The 15,837-nt window shown below is 46.1% G+C and overlaps 1 protein-coding gene across 1 annotated transcript in view; it reads left to right on the top strand.

Annotated features, from left to right (window-relative positions):
* Positions 1-1,558: 1,558 nt before the first annotated feature.
* Positions 1,559-15,837, top strand: part of NOS2 (nitric oxide synthase 2) — a 115,751-nt gene continuing 101,472 nt past the window's right edge. Inside the window, exons 1-3 of the mRNA XM_030222499.1 lie at positions 1,559-1,599; positions 5,477-5,558; positions 12,798-12,917. Of these exons, the coding sequence (XP_030078359.1) occupies positions 12,822-12,917 (96 nt within the window). The 5' untranslated portion in view covers positions 1,559-1,599; positions 5,477-5,558; positions 12,798-12,821. The remainder of the gene's footprint in view (positions 1,600-5,476; positions 5,559-12,797; positions 12,918-15,837) is intronic.

Raw genomic sequence — 15,837 nt, 5'->3', positions numbered from 1 at the left:
AGACATCCAGGCAGCAATGTCAGACAAGCACGCTGAAACTTTGGTTTGGATGCAAGGTGAGATATCAGGGGTAGAAAGGTAGAAAGTCATCAGCATAGAGATGGTAGGAAAAGCCATAGGATGAGATTAATGAACCAAGGGAAGAAGTGTAGATAGAAAAGAGGAGGGGACCAAGAACAGAACCCTGAGGTACGCCGACAGGCAGAGGGATAGAAGTAGAAGAGGATCCACCAGAGTGAACACTGAAGGTGCGGAGGGAGAGGTAGGAAGAGAACCAGGAAAGGACAGAGCCCTGGAATCCAAGTGAGGACAGGGTATCGAGAAGTATGCTGTGATCGACAGTGTCAAAAGCAGCGGAAAGATCAAGAAGAATGAGGATGGAATATTGACCTCTGGATTTAGCCAGTAATAGGTCATTGGAGACTTTAGTAAGCGCAGTTTCGGTTGAGTGGAGAGTGAACTGTGGCTCCCACCATGCCTTCCTTAAATCTCTATATGGTATGGCTAGAATAGCTGCTGAAATCATCTAAACATGTATGCAATCTACACATGTAAATGCCACACGTGTAACTGCTTTGAAAATAACCTCCTTAATCAGCAATAATCAGGGCGCTGAGAGACTGAACTGGGCCTGGGGTGGGGCCACTGCCGCCCTCCCAATCATCATCTGCTGCCGCCCCCCCCCCCCCCCGATTGTTGCTGCTGCTGCCCCCCCCCCCCCCCCCCGCTGATCACTGCTGCTGCGTAAATACTTTGGCTGGCGGGGATCCCGAGTTCTCGCCAGCAGAAGATGTCTTCCTCCAGCACTGCTTTTCCTCTCAGGGCATGCTCGGTTTCAAAACTGAGCATGCACTCCTGAGAGGAAAAGCAGCCGCTCAGCAATGGGCAGAAGAGCAGCACTGGAGGAAGCTCTGGGGGGGTCCTCCCCAGCCTCCAAGGGGGGCCTGGCGCTGGAGTTTTCTCTCCTGCTCCTGTCAGGATACGCTCACTCGTGCCCCGTCAAGAGCAGAAGAGAGAGAGAGATACCCCGGCGCCGGGTTGGGGGCCCGGGCCTGGGGAATTTTCCCCCTCTTCCCCCCCCCCTCTCGGAGGCCCTGGCTATAATTAACTTTACCTGTGTGCACAAGGAGCAGGAGTGAACAAGTTCCACAACTTCTAGAAAAAGCTGGAACCGTTCAAACTGCTTTGCACTGGTTACCTTGAAATAGTCTCTACTTCTTAATGCCTGCAAGACCTTGAGCTCTACAGCTCAGGCTTACTTTGAGCCTGGAGTACAGTGAATACAGGGTGTATGCTTGACTTACTAACCTCATTTCCTTGTAATCAGTGTGCGTTGGTCATTTCCAAACTCAGGCAAAATATACACATTGTGCCTTCCCCATTCTCTCACCAGTGGAGGACCGTTACAGCTAACGTTGGCTTTTCTGTTGCAGCCAACCACAGTTTTGTTGTCCCGGTGATGGCTAGCATCAAAATTTCAGAAATGATGTGCCGATGGAAGTTCCTGTTTAAATCGGAAAACTTGAAGGAAACTTTTGAAGATCTTCAGTCAAAGGATTTAAATAATAATCTGCAACAGAACCATCCGAAAATACACAGGTGAGTAGTTGGTCATTTTATTCTAGTTGTTCTCTTGTCACAAATGAGTCTCAGAAGCTCAATTATTGAACTTTGAATGTTAATAAGGATTGGGCAGCACGAAGAGCTCCTATTTAGAATATTCTCCTGCTTTTGCAAGTTAAACTAATAGGTTCATTTAAAAAATATATATGTTTTAAATGTTATATATGTTGCCTGCAAGCCAAATACAGTAGGTATTTATCAGTTCCCTGAGGACTCAGTCTTAAATTTGTACCTCAGGCAACGGAGGGTTAAGTGACTTGCCCAAGATCACAAGAAACAGTAGTGGGGTTTCAACTGGGCTCCCATGGTTCTGAGCTTGCTGCTCTAACCATTAGGCTACTTCTTCACTCCATATTATTATTATTATTGGGCTCACACCTTTTTCACTTGTTGTGCAAGGTGAGTTACATTCAGCAGTTAGCGTAGCTGGGTTTAAAAAAAGGTTTGGAAAAGTTCCTGGAGGAAAAGTCCTTAGTCTGCTATTGAGACAGACATGGGGAAGCCAATTCTTACCCTGGAATTGGTTGCATGGAATGTTGCTACTAATTGGGTTTCTGCCAGGTACTTGTGACCTGGATTGGCCACTGTTGGAAGCAGGATACTGGGCTAGATGGACCATTGGTCTCAGGGCCTGCTGGACGGGGGGGAGGGGGCAAAATTCCCCGAGTCCTACCTCCAAGGGGGGGGGGGGGCCCAAGCCTCAGCCTCAGCCTCAGCCTCAGCCTGAGCCTGAGCCTGGTGCCTGCAAGCTTCTTCTTGCTGCCGCTTCCGAGTCTTTTCTCTCCTGCTCCTGCATGCTAATCCTACAATGGAAACTATTTCTTCTTTTCCAGTGCGGGAGGGGTGCCTGTGCTAATCAAGTAGCACAGTACTCAGTTATCGCGGGAGCCCTTACCAACTCCTAAATAGGTCACGGTAATGGCCACAATGCTAATGGGGAAATTAGCAGGTGAACGCCAAAAGAAACAGCGAAAATGACTTAAAAAATGGACGACGCTCCAGATAAAAATCTCTATTTATTGATTGATGAACAAGACTCAACACAGCTGTGTTTCGGCCCACAAGGCCTGCATCAGGAGTCTCTTGTAGCCAATAAATCCACTTGTAACATTCATCTTCTTCCAAAAAAATGATTCTGAAATGGAGCTGTGACATCTCATAGAGTAGAGCTTGTATTAGCTTTCTAACCTTGAGAGTAAGCCCAAATTGAAAGAATTCAGGCTTACTCTCAAGGTTAGAAAGCTAATATGAGACACTGCAGCTCCATTTCAGAATCATTTTTTTGGAAGACGAATGTTACAAGTGGATTTATTGGATACAAGAGACTCCTGGTGCAGGCCTTGTGGGCCGAAACACAGCTGTGTCGAGTCTTGTTCATCAATCAATAAATAGTGGAGTGTCGTCCATTTTTTAAGTCGTCTTCGCGGTTTCTTTTGGCGTTCTGTATTCTTGCAAAAAACTGTTTCTTCTGTTTGTGCATCGAAATTGGCCATTACAAAAAATAAAGATGCGGCCATTTTACTGGCACACTAAAGGTGGCTGCAGTGTGTGGTAAACCAACACGCTAAAAGCAGCGCAGGCCACCTTTTAGCAAGCCACAGTAAAAGGATCCCTAAATGCTTAAGTAAGCTCTGAAATTCAATGCTGGAGGATGTGGCCAAATCAGATAGCATAGCTGGGTTTAAAAAAAAAAAGGTTTGGACAAATTCCTGGAGGAAAAATTCATATTAAGTAGATGTGAGGAAAGCCACCCAGCATATCCCTGTGGGTAAGCAGCATTAGTATCTTGCTATTCTCTGGGATCCAGCTAGGCACTTGTAACTCAGGGTAACTGGGTTTGATGAACCTTTGATCTGCCCAGTATGACCGTTCTTATGTTCTGAGGTGATGAGCCTTATGAAAAAAGGCTAAAATCATGAGTGGAGCAGAATGAGTAAATCAGGAATGGTTGTAGGTCAATTCAGATGAGAAGGTCAATCCGTGTAACTAAGGACTGGCACATGCAAAATTAGTAAGTGAACATACATTTTTACAAAGGCACAGTTAAACGCTGGAATTTGTTGGCAGAAAGTGTAGTCGAGGCAATTAGCCTACATAGGTCGAAAAAAGGGTTTAGATAAGTTCCTGGAGGAAAAGTCCTTAAGCCACTATTAACCATAAGTACATAAGTACATAAGTACATAAGTAGTGCCATACTGGGAAAGACCAAAGGTCCATCTAGCCCAGCATCCTGTCACCGACAGTGGCCAATCCAGGTCAAGGGCACCTGGCACGCTCCCCAAACGTAAAAACATTCCAGACAAGTTATACCTAAAAATGAGGAATTTTTCCAGTCCATTTAATAGCGGTCTATGGACTTGTCCTTTAGGAATCTATCTAACCCCTTTTTAAACTCCGTCAAGCTAACCGCCCGTACCACGTTCTCCGGCAATGAATTCCAGAGTCTAATTACACGTTGGGTGAAGAAAAATTTTCTCCGATTCGTTTTAAATTTACCACACTGTAGCTTCAACTCATGCCCTCTAGTCCTAGTATTTTTGGATAGCGTGAACAGTCGCTTCACATCCACCCGATCCATTCCACTCATTATTTTATACACTTCTATCATATCTCCCCTCAGCCGTCTCTTCTCCAAGCTGAAAAGCCCTAGCCTTCTCAGCCTCTCTTCATAGGAAAGTCGTCCCATCCCCACTATCATTTTCGTCGCCCTTCGCTGTACCTTTTCCAATTCTACTATATCTTTTTTGAGATACGGAGACCAGTACTGAACACAATACTCCAGGTGCGGTCGCACCATGGAGCGATACAACGGCATTATAACATCCGCACACCTGGACTCCATACCCTTCCTAATAACACCCAACATTCTATTCGCTTTCCTAGCCGCAGCAGCACACTGAGCAGAAGGTTTCAGCGTATCATCGACGACGACACCCAGATCCCTTTCTTGATCCGTAACTCCTAACGCGGAACCTTGCAAGACGTAGCTATAATTCGGGTTCCTCTTACCCACATGCATCACTTTGCACTTGTCAACATTGAACTTCATCTGCCACTTGCACGCCCATTCTCCCAGTCTCGCAAGGTCCTCCTGTAATCGTTCACATTCCTCCTGCGACTTGACGACCCTGAATAATTTTGTGTCATCGGCGAATTTAATTACCTCACTAGTTATTCCCATCTCTAGGTCATTTATAAATACATTAAAAAGCAACGGACCCAGCACAGACCCCTGCGGGACCCCACTAACTACCCTCCTCCACTGAGACTTGGGAAAGACACTGCTTATCTCTGGGTGTGAGCAACAAGGAATCTTCCAGTCCTGCTCAAGTAACCTTCTGGAACATATTTTTACAGGGAACTGGGTTAACAGCTGAAATAATTATCCAAAATTCCCTCCATTAGTGTTTGCAGCTGGATGCGGTTTCTCAAAATTCACTCCTTTTCCTGGCTCCCAAGTCTTACAAGTAAAATTTGCCTCCTTCATTAAGAAAGGAAAAGAAAAGAAAAGGAAAAGTTCAGGAAATATCTGTGACAATAACAATAAAAACCCCACCAAATGACCTGTTTGAACTCTGCTCACAGATGATTTCCTGCCGAATGTAGACCTTCTTAAAGCTCTTTCTACATCCTGATTGATTTTTTTCCACAATGTTTATCGCTTTACTGTAGCCTTGATGACGTGCTTGCCTCTATTGTTATTAGTTTTGTGTCCTTCTGGTACTTTTTGGGCACATCAGTGTTCACAGCTGCTAGGGTGGGTGTTTCATTTCTTCTTCTCAGTTCTTATGGACAGTAACAGAGTTAGATCTCCTCTAAGTGGCATTTTTCTGTCATCTCTTTGTTTTTAAAGTCCCGTTGCACAAGAAGATGCCAGAAAACGTGGTGGAAGTGAAAGGAAGGCCGAAACGGCACAACTGGTGGTCCCAACCCAGGTCAGTAAGCTATGAGCCACAACTGGTTTCTAATGAAGCCATAGTTTAGTTAGTCTTATCACAGAACATTTGATCAAGTAGTTGTCATTCATGAAAATAAGGGGTCCTTTAATAAGGTGAGCTTAAAATGACTCACGGTACTGTAGGCACGGGCTTTGGGCGATCACCAATCCATTTTTCAGCGCCCCTGTAAAAAAGTCTTTCAGAGTGATGTTGTCTCTCTAGAACAGAGCTTCTCAATCCGGTCCTGGAGTACCCACTAGCCAGTCTGATTCTTAGGGAATCCACAATGAACATATATGAGATCGATCTGCATGCATTGCCTCCATTGTATATCAATGTATTTCATACATATTCATTGTAGATGCCCTAAAAATCAGACTGGCTAGTGGATACTCCAGGTCTGGACTAAGAATCACTGAAATAACTGTCAAAGGAAAGTGATTCCAGTAAATTATGATGTGGAAATTGGTGTTTTTGTTCACAAATCTTGCAAGAAAGTCAAAAGTCTAGTTTTCAATTTGTGCTTTTCGTAAGGTGGCCAGTTGGCTAAAGTCATCAGGCTGCATCTGTAGACCTTGACTTTGCTTTTACTACTACTGCTACTTAACATTTCTAGAGCACTACTAGGGTTACGCAGCGCTGTACAAATTAACAAGGAAGGACGGTCCCTGCTCAAAGGAGCTTACAATTTAAAGGACGAAATGTCAAGTTGGGGCAGTCTAGATTTCCTGAGTAGAGGTGTAATGGTTAGGTGCCGAAGGCGACATTGAAGAGGTGGGTTTTGAGCAATGATTTGAAGATGGGCAGGGAGGGTCCTGGCGTATGGGCTCAGGGAGTTTGTTCCACGCATGGGGTGAGGCGAGGCAGAAAGGGCGGAGCCTGGAGTTGGCGGTGGTGGAGAAGGGTACTGAAAGGAGGGATTTGTCTTGAGAGCGGAGGTTACGGGTAGGAACGTAAGGGGAGATGAGGGTTGAGAGGTAAGGAGGGGCTGCAGATCGAGTGCATTTGTAGGTTAGTAGCAGAAGCTTGAACTGTATGCGGTACCTGATTGGAAGCCAATGAAGTGACTTGAGGAGAGGGGTGATATGAGTATATCGGTCCAGGTGGAAGATAAGACGTGCAGCAGAGTTCTGAACAGACTGAAGGGGGGAAAGATGGCTAAGTGGGAGACCAGTGAGGAGTAGGTTGCAGTAGTCAAGGCGAGAGGTAATGAGAGAGTGGATGAGAGTTCGGGTGGTGTGCTCAGAGAGGAAAGGGTGAATTTTGCTAATGTTATAGAGGAAGAAGTGACAGGTCTTGGCTATCTGCTGGATATGCGCAGAGAAGGAGAGGGAGGAGTCGAAGATGACACCGAGGTTGCGGGCAGATGAGACGGGGACGATGAGGGTGTTATCAACTGAGATAGAGAGTGGAGGGAGAGGAGAAGTGGGTTTGGGTGGGAAGACAAGAAGTTCGGTCTTGGCCATGTTCAGTTTCAGGTGGCGGTTGGACATCCAGGCAGCAATGTTGGATAAGCAGGCCGATACTTTGGCCTGGGTTTCCGCAGTGATGTCTGGTGTGGAGAGATAAAGCTGGGTGTCATCAGCATACAGATGATAGTGGAAGCCATGAGATGAGATCAGGGAGCCCAGGGAAGAGGTGTAGATTGAAAAAAGAAGGGGTCCAAGGACAGATCCCTGAGGGACTCCAACAGAGAGCGGGATGGGGTGGAGGACGAACCATGAGAGTGAACTCTGAAGGTACGATGGGAAAGATAAGAGGAGAACCAGGAGAGGACAGAGCCCTGGAACCCAAAAGAGGACAGTGTGTCGAGAAGTAGGTTGTGATTGACAGTGTCAAAAGTGGCAGATAGGTCGAGGAGGATGAGGACGGAGTAATGACCTTTGGATTTGGCGAGGAACAGGTCATTGCAGACTGATGATGTGGAAATTGGTGTTTTTGTTCACAAATCTTGCAAGAAAGTCAAAAGTCTAGTTTTCAATTTGTGCTTTTCGTAAGGTGACCAGTTGACTCAAATCTTCAGGTGTAGGCTAAAGTCATCAGGCTGCATCTGTAGACCTTGACTTCTGCTTTTCTTGAGAAACTGGAGCTACAAGTCTGCAGATGAAATGGAGATAAAACTTAGACTTGACCTGGAGACATTTCAACCCTAAGTATGAGATCAAAAGTGTATCGATAGTTTGCCTGGAATGCCCTCTTGCGGGAGGTGGTGTAGACGAAATTGGTTATGGAATTCAAGAATGTGTGGGATAAACATAAAGGATTCGTAGATGCAGGGCCGCCGAGAGGGGAGGGCGGGGGTGGGCAAAATTCCCCAGGCCAGGACTCCAAGGGGGAACCGGCGCCAGGGCCTGTCGCTCTCCTGCTCCTGTTGTTACCTGGGTGATTGCGTTAACGCAATAACCCGGTCCTGGCACACAGCATCAGGAGAGAGACAGATCCCGGCACCAGACCCCCACTGAATTCCGGGGAGTAGCAGACACACTGATGCAGAAAGGTAGGGTGCAGAGGGCTGTGGCAGCCTAAGCGAGTGAGTGAAAGGGTATGGGGCGGCGGTGACAGCAGCTGCATCCCGAGTGTGTGTGTGTGTGGGGGGGGGGGGAGGGCGGTATCTGCATCCCAAGTGGGAGGGGGGTAGTGGCGGTCATGCCCTGGACCTGGCCCTGCCTAAATGGAAAGAGAATGGAATCTAAACAACTTAGCCGTTCTTAAGTGGAAAATCCAGTAAGGCTACTGTCGGGCAGATTTCTACGGTCTGCTATCCAATCATGGTTAGAAAGGTATGGTTGGATTGGAGTGGGCTTCGATGGGAACTCCAACATTTGAAAATTAAGCCACTGCTGGTCACACTTTTGTGGTCTGTGCCCTCAAAATGGCAAGAACAGCTCAAGATCAAGTATGCAATACGTTATCATATCATATACTAAGGGTCCGATATTCAGCACTTAGCTGGTTAAATACAAATATTCAAAGTTTTACAGCTAAGGTAGGCCTCTATTTATGTGACCTATCTTTAACCACTAAACACTTCACTGGTTAGCGCTGAATACTGGCTTAACTGTTTAAGTTGCCACAGACAAAATTGAAACCAGATATTCAATGCCAGTAGTTGGCTACGGTTGAGTATTGACTATCCAAGATCAGCGCTGACAGCGGTAGACAACCATGCTGCCTGCCGCTGGGTGAATATCTGGGAGGGGGGAGGGAGGAGTTTATCTTGTTGGGCAGACTGGATGGACCGTGCAAGTCTTTATCTGCCATCATCTCCTATGTTGTTATGAAATTAGATAGTACATAAGTCATTCAGGAAATTATCCAAACCTTTTTGGATACTGAAAGGTACTGAGTGGAGTGGAATGGGTAGACTGCTGAGACCCGTGAGACTACCACAGGAAGTCTAGGCAGCATTTGGAGTGGAGGAGTGGCCTAGTGGTTAGGGTGGTGGACTTTGGTCCTGGGGAACTGAGTTTGATTCCCACTTCAGGCACAGGCAGCTCCTTGTGACTCTGGGCAAGTCACTTAACCCTCCATTGCCCCATGTAAGCCGCATTGAGCCTGCCATGAGTGGGAAAGCGCAGGGTACAAATGTAACAAAAATAAAATAGATACTATTGGAGATTCTACATGGAATGTTGCTACTATTGGAGATTCTACATGGAATGTTGCTATTCCACTAGCAACATTCCATGTAGAAGGCTGCGCAGGCTTCTGTTTCTGTGAGTCTGACGTCCTGCACGTACGTGCAGGACGTCAGACTCACAGAAGCAGAAGCCTGCGCGGCCACATTGGTGATCTGCAAGGGCCGACTTCTACATGGAATGTTGCTACTATTTGAGGTTCTGTTGCTACTATTGGAGATTCTACATGGAATGTTGCTACTATTGGAGATTCTACATGGAATGTTGCTATTCCACTAGCAACATTCCATGTAGAAGGCTGCACAGGCTTCTGTTTCTGTGAGTCTGACGTCCTGCACGTACGTGCAGGACGTCAGACTCACAGAAGCAGAAGCCTGCGCGGCCACATTGGTGATCTGCAAGGGCCAACTTCTACATGGAATGTTGCAACATTCCATGTAGAATCTCAAATAGTAGCAACAGTGGAGGAGTAGCCTAGTGGTTAGGGTGGTGGACTTTGGTCCTGAGGAACTGAGTTCGATTCCCACTTCAGGCACAGGCAGCTCCTTGTGACTCTGGGCAAGTCACTTAACCCTCCATTGCCTGCTGCATTGAGCCTGCCATGAGTGGGAAAGCGCGGGATATAAATGTAACAAAAAAAAAATAAATAAATGGATTTGAATTTTAGATTTACTATTCCAAACATGAGTTCAACAAGTTAAAATTCAATAGTAGTTGGTTGTTTTTTTTTAATTCAGTAGTTATTTCCATGCCCAAGAGGGCTTATAATCTAAAGGACAGATTTACTAACCCCACGTTAATAAACATAAGAATATAAGCATTGCCTTACAGGAACAGACTAAAATTCCATTAAGCCCAGCATCCTGTTTCCAGCAGTGGCCAAACCAGGACACAAGTACCTGGCAAGATTCCAGAACAGTGAACCAGATTTTATGCTGCTTATCCTAGAAATTCTTTGCTTCGGTCTTCACCGAGGAGGATTTGGGGGGGACACCGGTGCCGGAAAGAATATTTGAAGCGGGGGAGTCGGAGAAACTAAACAAATTCTCTGTAACCTTGGAGGATGTAATGGGTCAGTTCAGCAAGCTGAAGAATAGTAAATCACCGGGACCTGATGGTATTCATCCCAGAGTATTAATAGAACTAAAAAATGAACTTGCGGAGCTACTGTTAGAAATATGCAATCTGTCCCTAAAATCGAGTGTAGTACCGGAAGACTGGAGGGTAGCCAATGTTACTCTGATTTTTAAGAAGGGTTCCAGAGGAGATCCGGGAAATTATAGACCGGTGAGTCTGACGTCGGTGCCGGGCAAGATGGTGGAGGCTATTATTAAGAATAAAATTGCAGAGCATATACAAAAACATGGACTGATGAGACAAAGTCAGCACGGATTTAGTGAAGGGAAGTCTTGCCTCACCAATCTAATGCATTTTTTTGAGGGGGTAAGCAAACATGTGGACAATGGGGAGCCGGTTGATATTGTATATCTGGATTTTCAGAAGGCGTTTGACAAAGTGCCGCACGAAAGACTCCTGAAGAAATTGCAGAGTCATGGAATCGGAGGTAGGGTATTATTATGGATTAAGAACTGGTTGAAAGATAGGAAGCAGAGAGTAGGATTGCGTGGCCAGTATTCTCAGTGGAGGAGGGTAGTTAGTGGGGTCCCGCAGGGGTCTGTGCTGGGTCCGTTGCTTTTTAATGTATTTATAAATGACCTAGAGATGGGAATAACTAGTGAGGTAATTAAATTCGCCGATGACACAAAATTATTCAGGGTCGTCGAGTCGCAGGAGGAATGTGAACGATTACAGGAGGACCTTGCGAGACTGGGAGAATGGGCGTGCAAGTGGCAGATGAAGTTCAATGTTGACAAGTGCAAAGTGATGCATGTGGGTAAGAGGAACCCGAATTATAGCTACGTCTTGCAAGGTTCCGCGTTAGGAGTTACGGATCAAGAAAGGGATCTGGGTGTCGTCGTCGATGATACGCTGAAACCTTCTGCTCAGTGTGCTGCTGCGGCTAGGAAAGCGAATAGAATGTTGGGTGTTATTAGGAAGGGTATGGAGTCCAGGTGTGCGGATGTTATAATGCCGTTGTATCGCTCCATGGTGCGACCGCACCTGGAGTATTGTGTTCAGTACTGGTCTCCGTATCTCAAAAAAGATATAGTAGAATTGGAAAAGGTACAGCGAAGGGCGACGAAAATGATAGTGGGGATGGGACGACTTTCCTATGAAGAGAGGCTGAGAAGGCTAGGGCTTTTCAGCTTGGAGAAGAGACGGCTGAGGGGAGATATGATAGAAGTGTATAAAATAATGAGTGGAATGGATCGGGTGGATGTGAAGCGACTGTTCACGCTATCCAAAAATACTAGGACTAGAGGGCATGAGTTGAAGCTACAGTGTGGTAAATTTAAAACGAATCGGAGAAAATTTTTCTTCACCCAACGTGTAATTAGACTCTGGAATTCGTTGCCGGAGAACGTGGTACGGGCGGTTAGCTTGACGGAGTTTAAAAAGGGGTTAGATAGGTTCCTAAAGGACAAGTCCATAGACCGCTATTAAATGGACTTGGAAAAATTCCGCATTTTTAGGTATAACTTGTCTGGAATGTTTTTACGTTTGGGGAGCGTGCCAGGTGCCCTTGACCTGGATTGGCCACTGTCGGTGACAGGATGCTGGGCTAGATGGACCTTGGTCTTTCCCAGTATGGCACTACTTATGTACTTATGTACTAAATGAGCAGTGGAGTTTTGCAAGTCCATAATGGTTTATGGACTTTTTCTTTTAGGAGATTATCCAAAGCTTTTTTAAGCCCTGCTAAGCTAACTGCTTCTACCACATTCTCTGGCAACGAATTCAGAGTTTAATTAAACACTGAGTGAAGAAATATTTTCTCCAGTTTGTTTTAAATGTACTTCTTTTTAGCTTCACTGCGTGCCCCCTAGTCCTAGTATTTTTGGATAAACAAGCGAGTTACCTCTACCCGTTCCACTCCAGTTAATCGGGCACTGGCTGATATTGAAACCCGTGTCCGGTTATCTTTAGTGCATAAAGATAGGACAGCCTTTTTGCTATCCTAACTTTATGCAGTTTCTAGCTGGCTAGTGGACTGAAAATTGCTACTAATTGGTAAAGTAGGCACTCTTCCTATGCTCTACCCCTGGCGTACCCCTAACTTAACCGGTTAGGAGATGGCTGGTTAGCAGCAATATTCAGTGGCACTATCAGTTAAGTATTTCTGAATGTACCAGGTCACTTATCGGGCAGTTAAACCTATTTGAGTATTGGGCAGAATGGGGCTTTATTAAATAACATACACATTATATTGCATTAACTTGCACTAAGATGTTAGCACAGGTTAGCATGCTAGCCTTAAATTTGTACCTGATACAATGGAGAGTGATAGGACCTGCCCAAATTCACGAGAAGCGTCAGTGGAAGAGAAGCTGAAGTTGAACCCTGGCTCCTCCAGTTTCTCAGCCTATGACTGCAACCTCTAGGCGTAACCATAGAAAACCATCAGAAAAACATTTCAAATGAATTTCTTTATCCTAGTGACAATCAAGTATGTTTGTCTGAATTCACGCTTCCTTAGGATTCTCCAGATTGTGTAAGAACAATGAGCAAAGTACCAGCCTGTCCAAGATATTTGAAAATAAGAAACTATCAGGATGGAATGACCTTTCAAGATACATTGCACCACAAAGCCAAGGAGGTAAGAGAATAGAGACGCATATAATATTGGGGCTCATTTTCAAAGCACTTAGCCTTCCAAAGTTCCATAGAAGTACATAAGTACATAAGTAATGCCACACTGGGAAAAGACCAAGGGTCCATCGAGCCCAGCGGCCAATCCAGGCCAAGGGCACCTGGCGAGCTTCCCAAACGTACAAACATTCTATACAATCAAGCCATTGTGACATCACTAATGAGGTTGGCTCTTATTGGTGGAATGAGCCACTATGACATCACAATAGGTTAAATCACTGCTCTATGTAATAAAGGTGAGCCAAGTAGAAGACATAAGTACATAAGAAATGCCACACTGGGAAAAGACCAAGGGTCCATCGAGCCCAGCATCCTGCACGACAGCGGCCAATCCAGGCCAAGGGCACCTGGCGAGCTTCCCAAACGTACAAACATTCTATACAATCAAGCCATTGTGACATCACTAATGAGGTTGGCTCTTATTGGTGGAATGAGCCACTATGACATCACAATAGGTTAAATCACTGCTCTATGTAATAAAGGTGAGCCAAGTAGAAGACATAAGTACATAAGTAATGCCACACTGGGAAAAGACCAAGGGTCCATCGAGCCCAGCATCCTGTCCACGACAGCGGCCAATCCAGGTCAAGGGCACCTGCCAAGCTTCCCAAACGTACAAACATTCTATACAATCAAGCCATTGTGACATCACTAATGAGGTTGGCTCTTATTGGTGGAATGAGCCACTATGACATCACAATAGGTTAAATCACTGCTCTATGTAATAAAAGTGAGCCAAGTAGAGGACATAAGTAATGCCACACTGGGAAAAGACCAAGGGTCCATCGAGCCCAGCATCCTGTCCACGACAGCGGCCAATCCAGGCCAAGGGCACCTGGCAAGCTTCCCAAACGTACAAACATTCTATACATGTTATTCCTGGAATTTTGGAGTTTTCCAAGTCCGTTTAGTAGCGGTTTATGGACTTGTCCTTTAGGAAACTGTCCAACCCCTTTTTAAACTCTGCTAAGCTAACCGCCTTCACCACTTTCTCCAGCAACGAATTCCAGAGTTTAAGGGTCTTGGAGTCTAACTTTGGGATTTAGGGGCCTAAACTGACCCATTTGAAACTGACTAGGGTTGAATTCCTAAAGCGAGACTCCTAGGTGCCCTTTCACCGCATATTAACAGGAAAACTAAATGCAAAGCCTATGCGTTAAATACCAAGAGGTGGATTTTCTCCTTATATGGAAGGATGTCTTCTAGCAGTAGAACCTCAAGATTACTGCTAGGGGTTACTGGTATCATGCTGACATCGTATTTTACCTTTGTTATTTGAATGTTCTTCCATGCTATTATGGTATTGTTTGTATTGTACTGACATTTATTATATTTCTGTTATATGATTGATCTACAGTGCTGTTAAGTGTATATATTTTTGATACTGTTACATTTTAGTCCTATTACTACCCTGTTTCCCTGAAAGTAAGACATCCCCCGAAAATAAGACTTACTAGAGGTTTTCCTGAATTGGTAGATATAAGGCCTCCCCCGAAAGTAAGACCTAGCAAATTTTTGTTTGAAAGCAGGGCCAGCGAGAGCCAGACAAGGCCGCCCCCGGGCCACCCCCCCACACCCGAGGTCGCCGGGCCCCCCCCTCCACCCACCCTCCGTCGCTCCAGGAACTAACCTTAAACGCCTCCTTTCACCTTCGCAGCAAGCAGCAGCAGGGCAGACCTCTCCTGGCTTCCGTGCCCCGCCCTCGTGGATGTTACATCAGGCGAGGGCGGGACACGGAAGGAAGGAGTGGCCTGCCCTGCTGCTGCTTGCTGCGAAGGTGAAAGGAGGCGTTTAAGGTTAGTTCCGGGAGGGCAGGCGGGCCAACCCCGATCCAACCCCGATGTTTGCCCGAAAAATAAGACAGCCCCTGAAAATAAGACCTAGCGCATTTTGGGGGGCAAAAATTAATATAAGACAGTGTCTTATTTTCGGGGAAACACGGTAAGTTTCAATTTGCCGTTTCCAAGTTTATTTCATTTATTGTATTTATGTTTATTCTTGTTTTTTATTCTTGTTTTACTGTAAGATTTATGTTAAACTGTACTTGCTGTACACCACGTTGGGTGAATCTCTTCATAAAGGCACTTAATAAATCCCCATAAATAAATAAATTACTGTGAGATGGGATGCATTTGAAGCCACACATATCTATATATCAAACATATAAACGGCGAGTGACCGTACTCACTCGCAAATGCGCAGTAGAGACCTTCTCTGCCCCGCCCCCACGTCAATACGTGATGACGGGGGGCGGAACACAGAGGGTCTGTACTGCGCATTGCTGAGGGAGGGACACCGCCGTCTAACGCTCCCCCCACCCGAGTCGCCGCCGCCACCCACCTTCTACCCGGTCGGGCCCTCGCTCCACTATTGAAACAGCGAGGGTCCGGGAACGCAGCACTGAGCTCTGCTGAGCTGCCGACATCGCCCTTCCTTCTTCTTCTCTGCCTCTGTCCCGCCCTCGACGACGTTACATCACACGAGGGCGGGACAGGCAGAGAAGAAGAACGAAGGCCGACGTCGGCAGCTCAGCAGAGCTCAGTGCTGCGTTCCCGGACCCTCGCTGTTTCAATGGTGGAGCGAGGGCCCGACCGGGTAGAAGGTGGGTGGTGACGGCTCGGTGGGGGGCGCGAACTCGGAGAGGGAGGGGCAGCGGCGAACTCGGCGGTGGGGGCGGGCCTTTCAACCCCCCCTTCCTATAATAGCCCGTTTTTACGGGCTCAAAGGCTAGTACATAGATAAATCAATATGTGCTCCATATAAATTTTGATATATTCTCTTTGCATATATTTTCAGTGATCTGCTGTTTTAATTAATACTGTTTACTTGTGGATTGTGGATTCCTTGCACTTTTCTGTGTGGTTTCT

This window comes from Microcaecilia unicolor, chromosome 13 (assembly GCF_901765095.1).
Source record: "Microcaecilia unicolor chromosome 13, aMicUni1.1, whole genome shotgun sequence".
NCBI lineage: Eukaryota > Metazoa > Chordata > Amphibia > Gymnophiona > Siphonopidae > Microcaecilia > Microcaecilia unicolor.
Note: the sequence above shows the minus strand (reverse complement) of the source record. Positions and strands in the feature narration are given on the sequence as shown.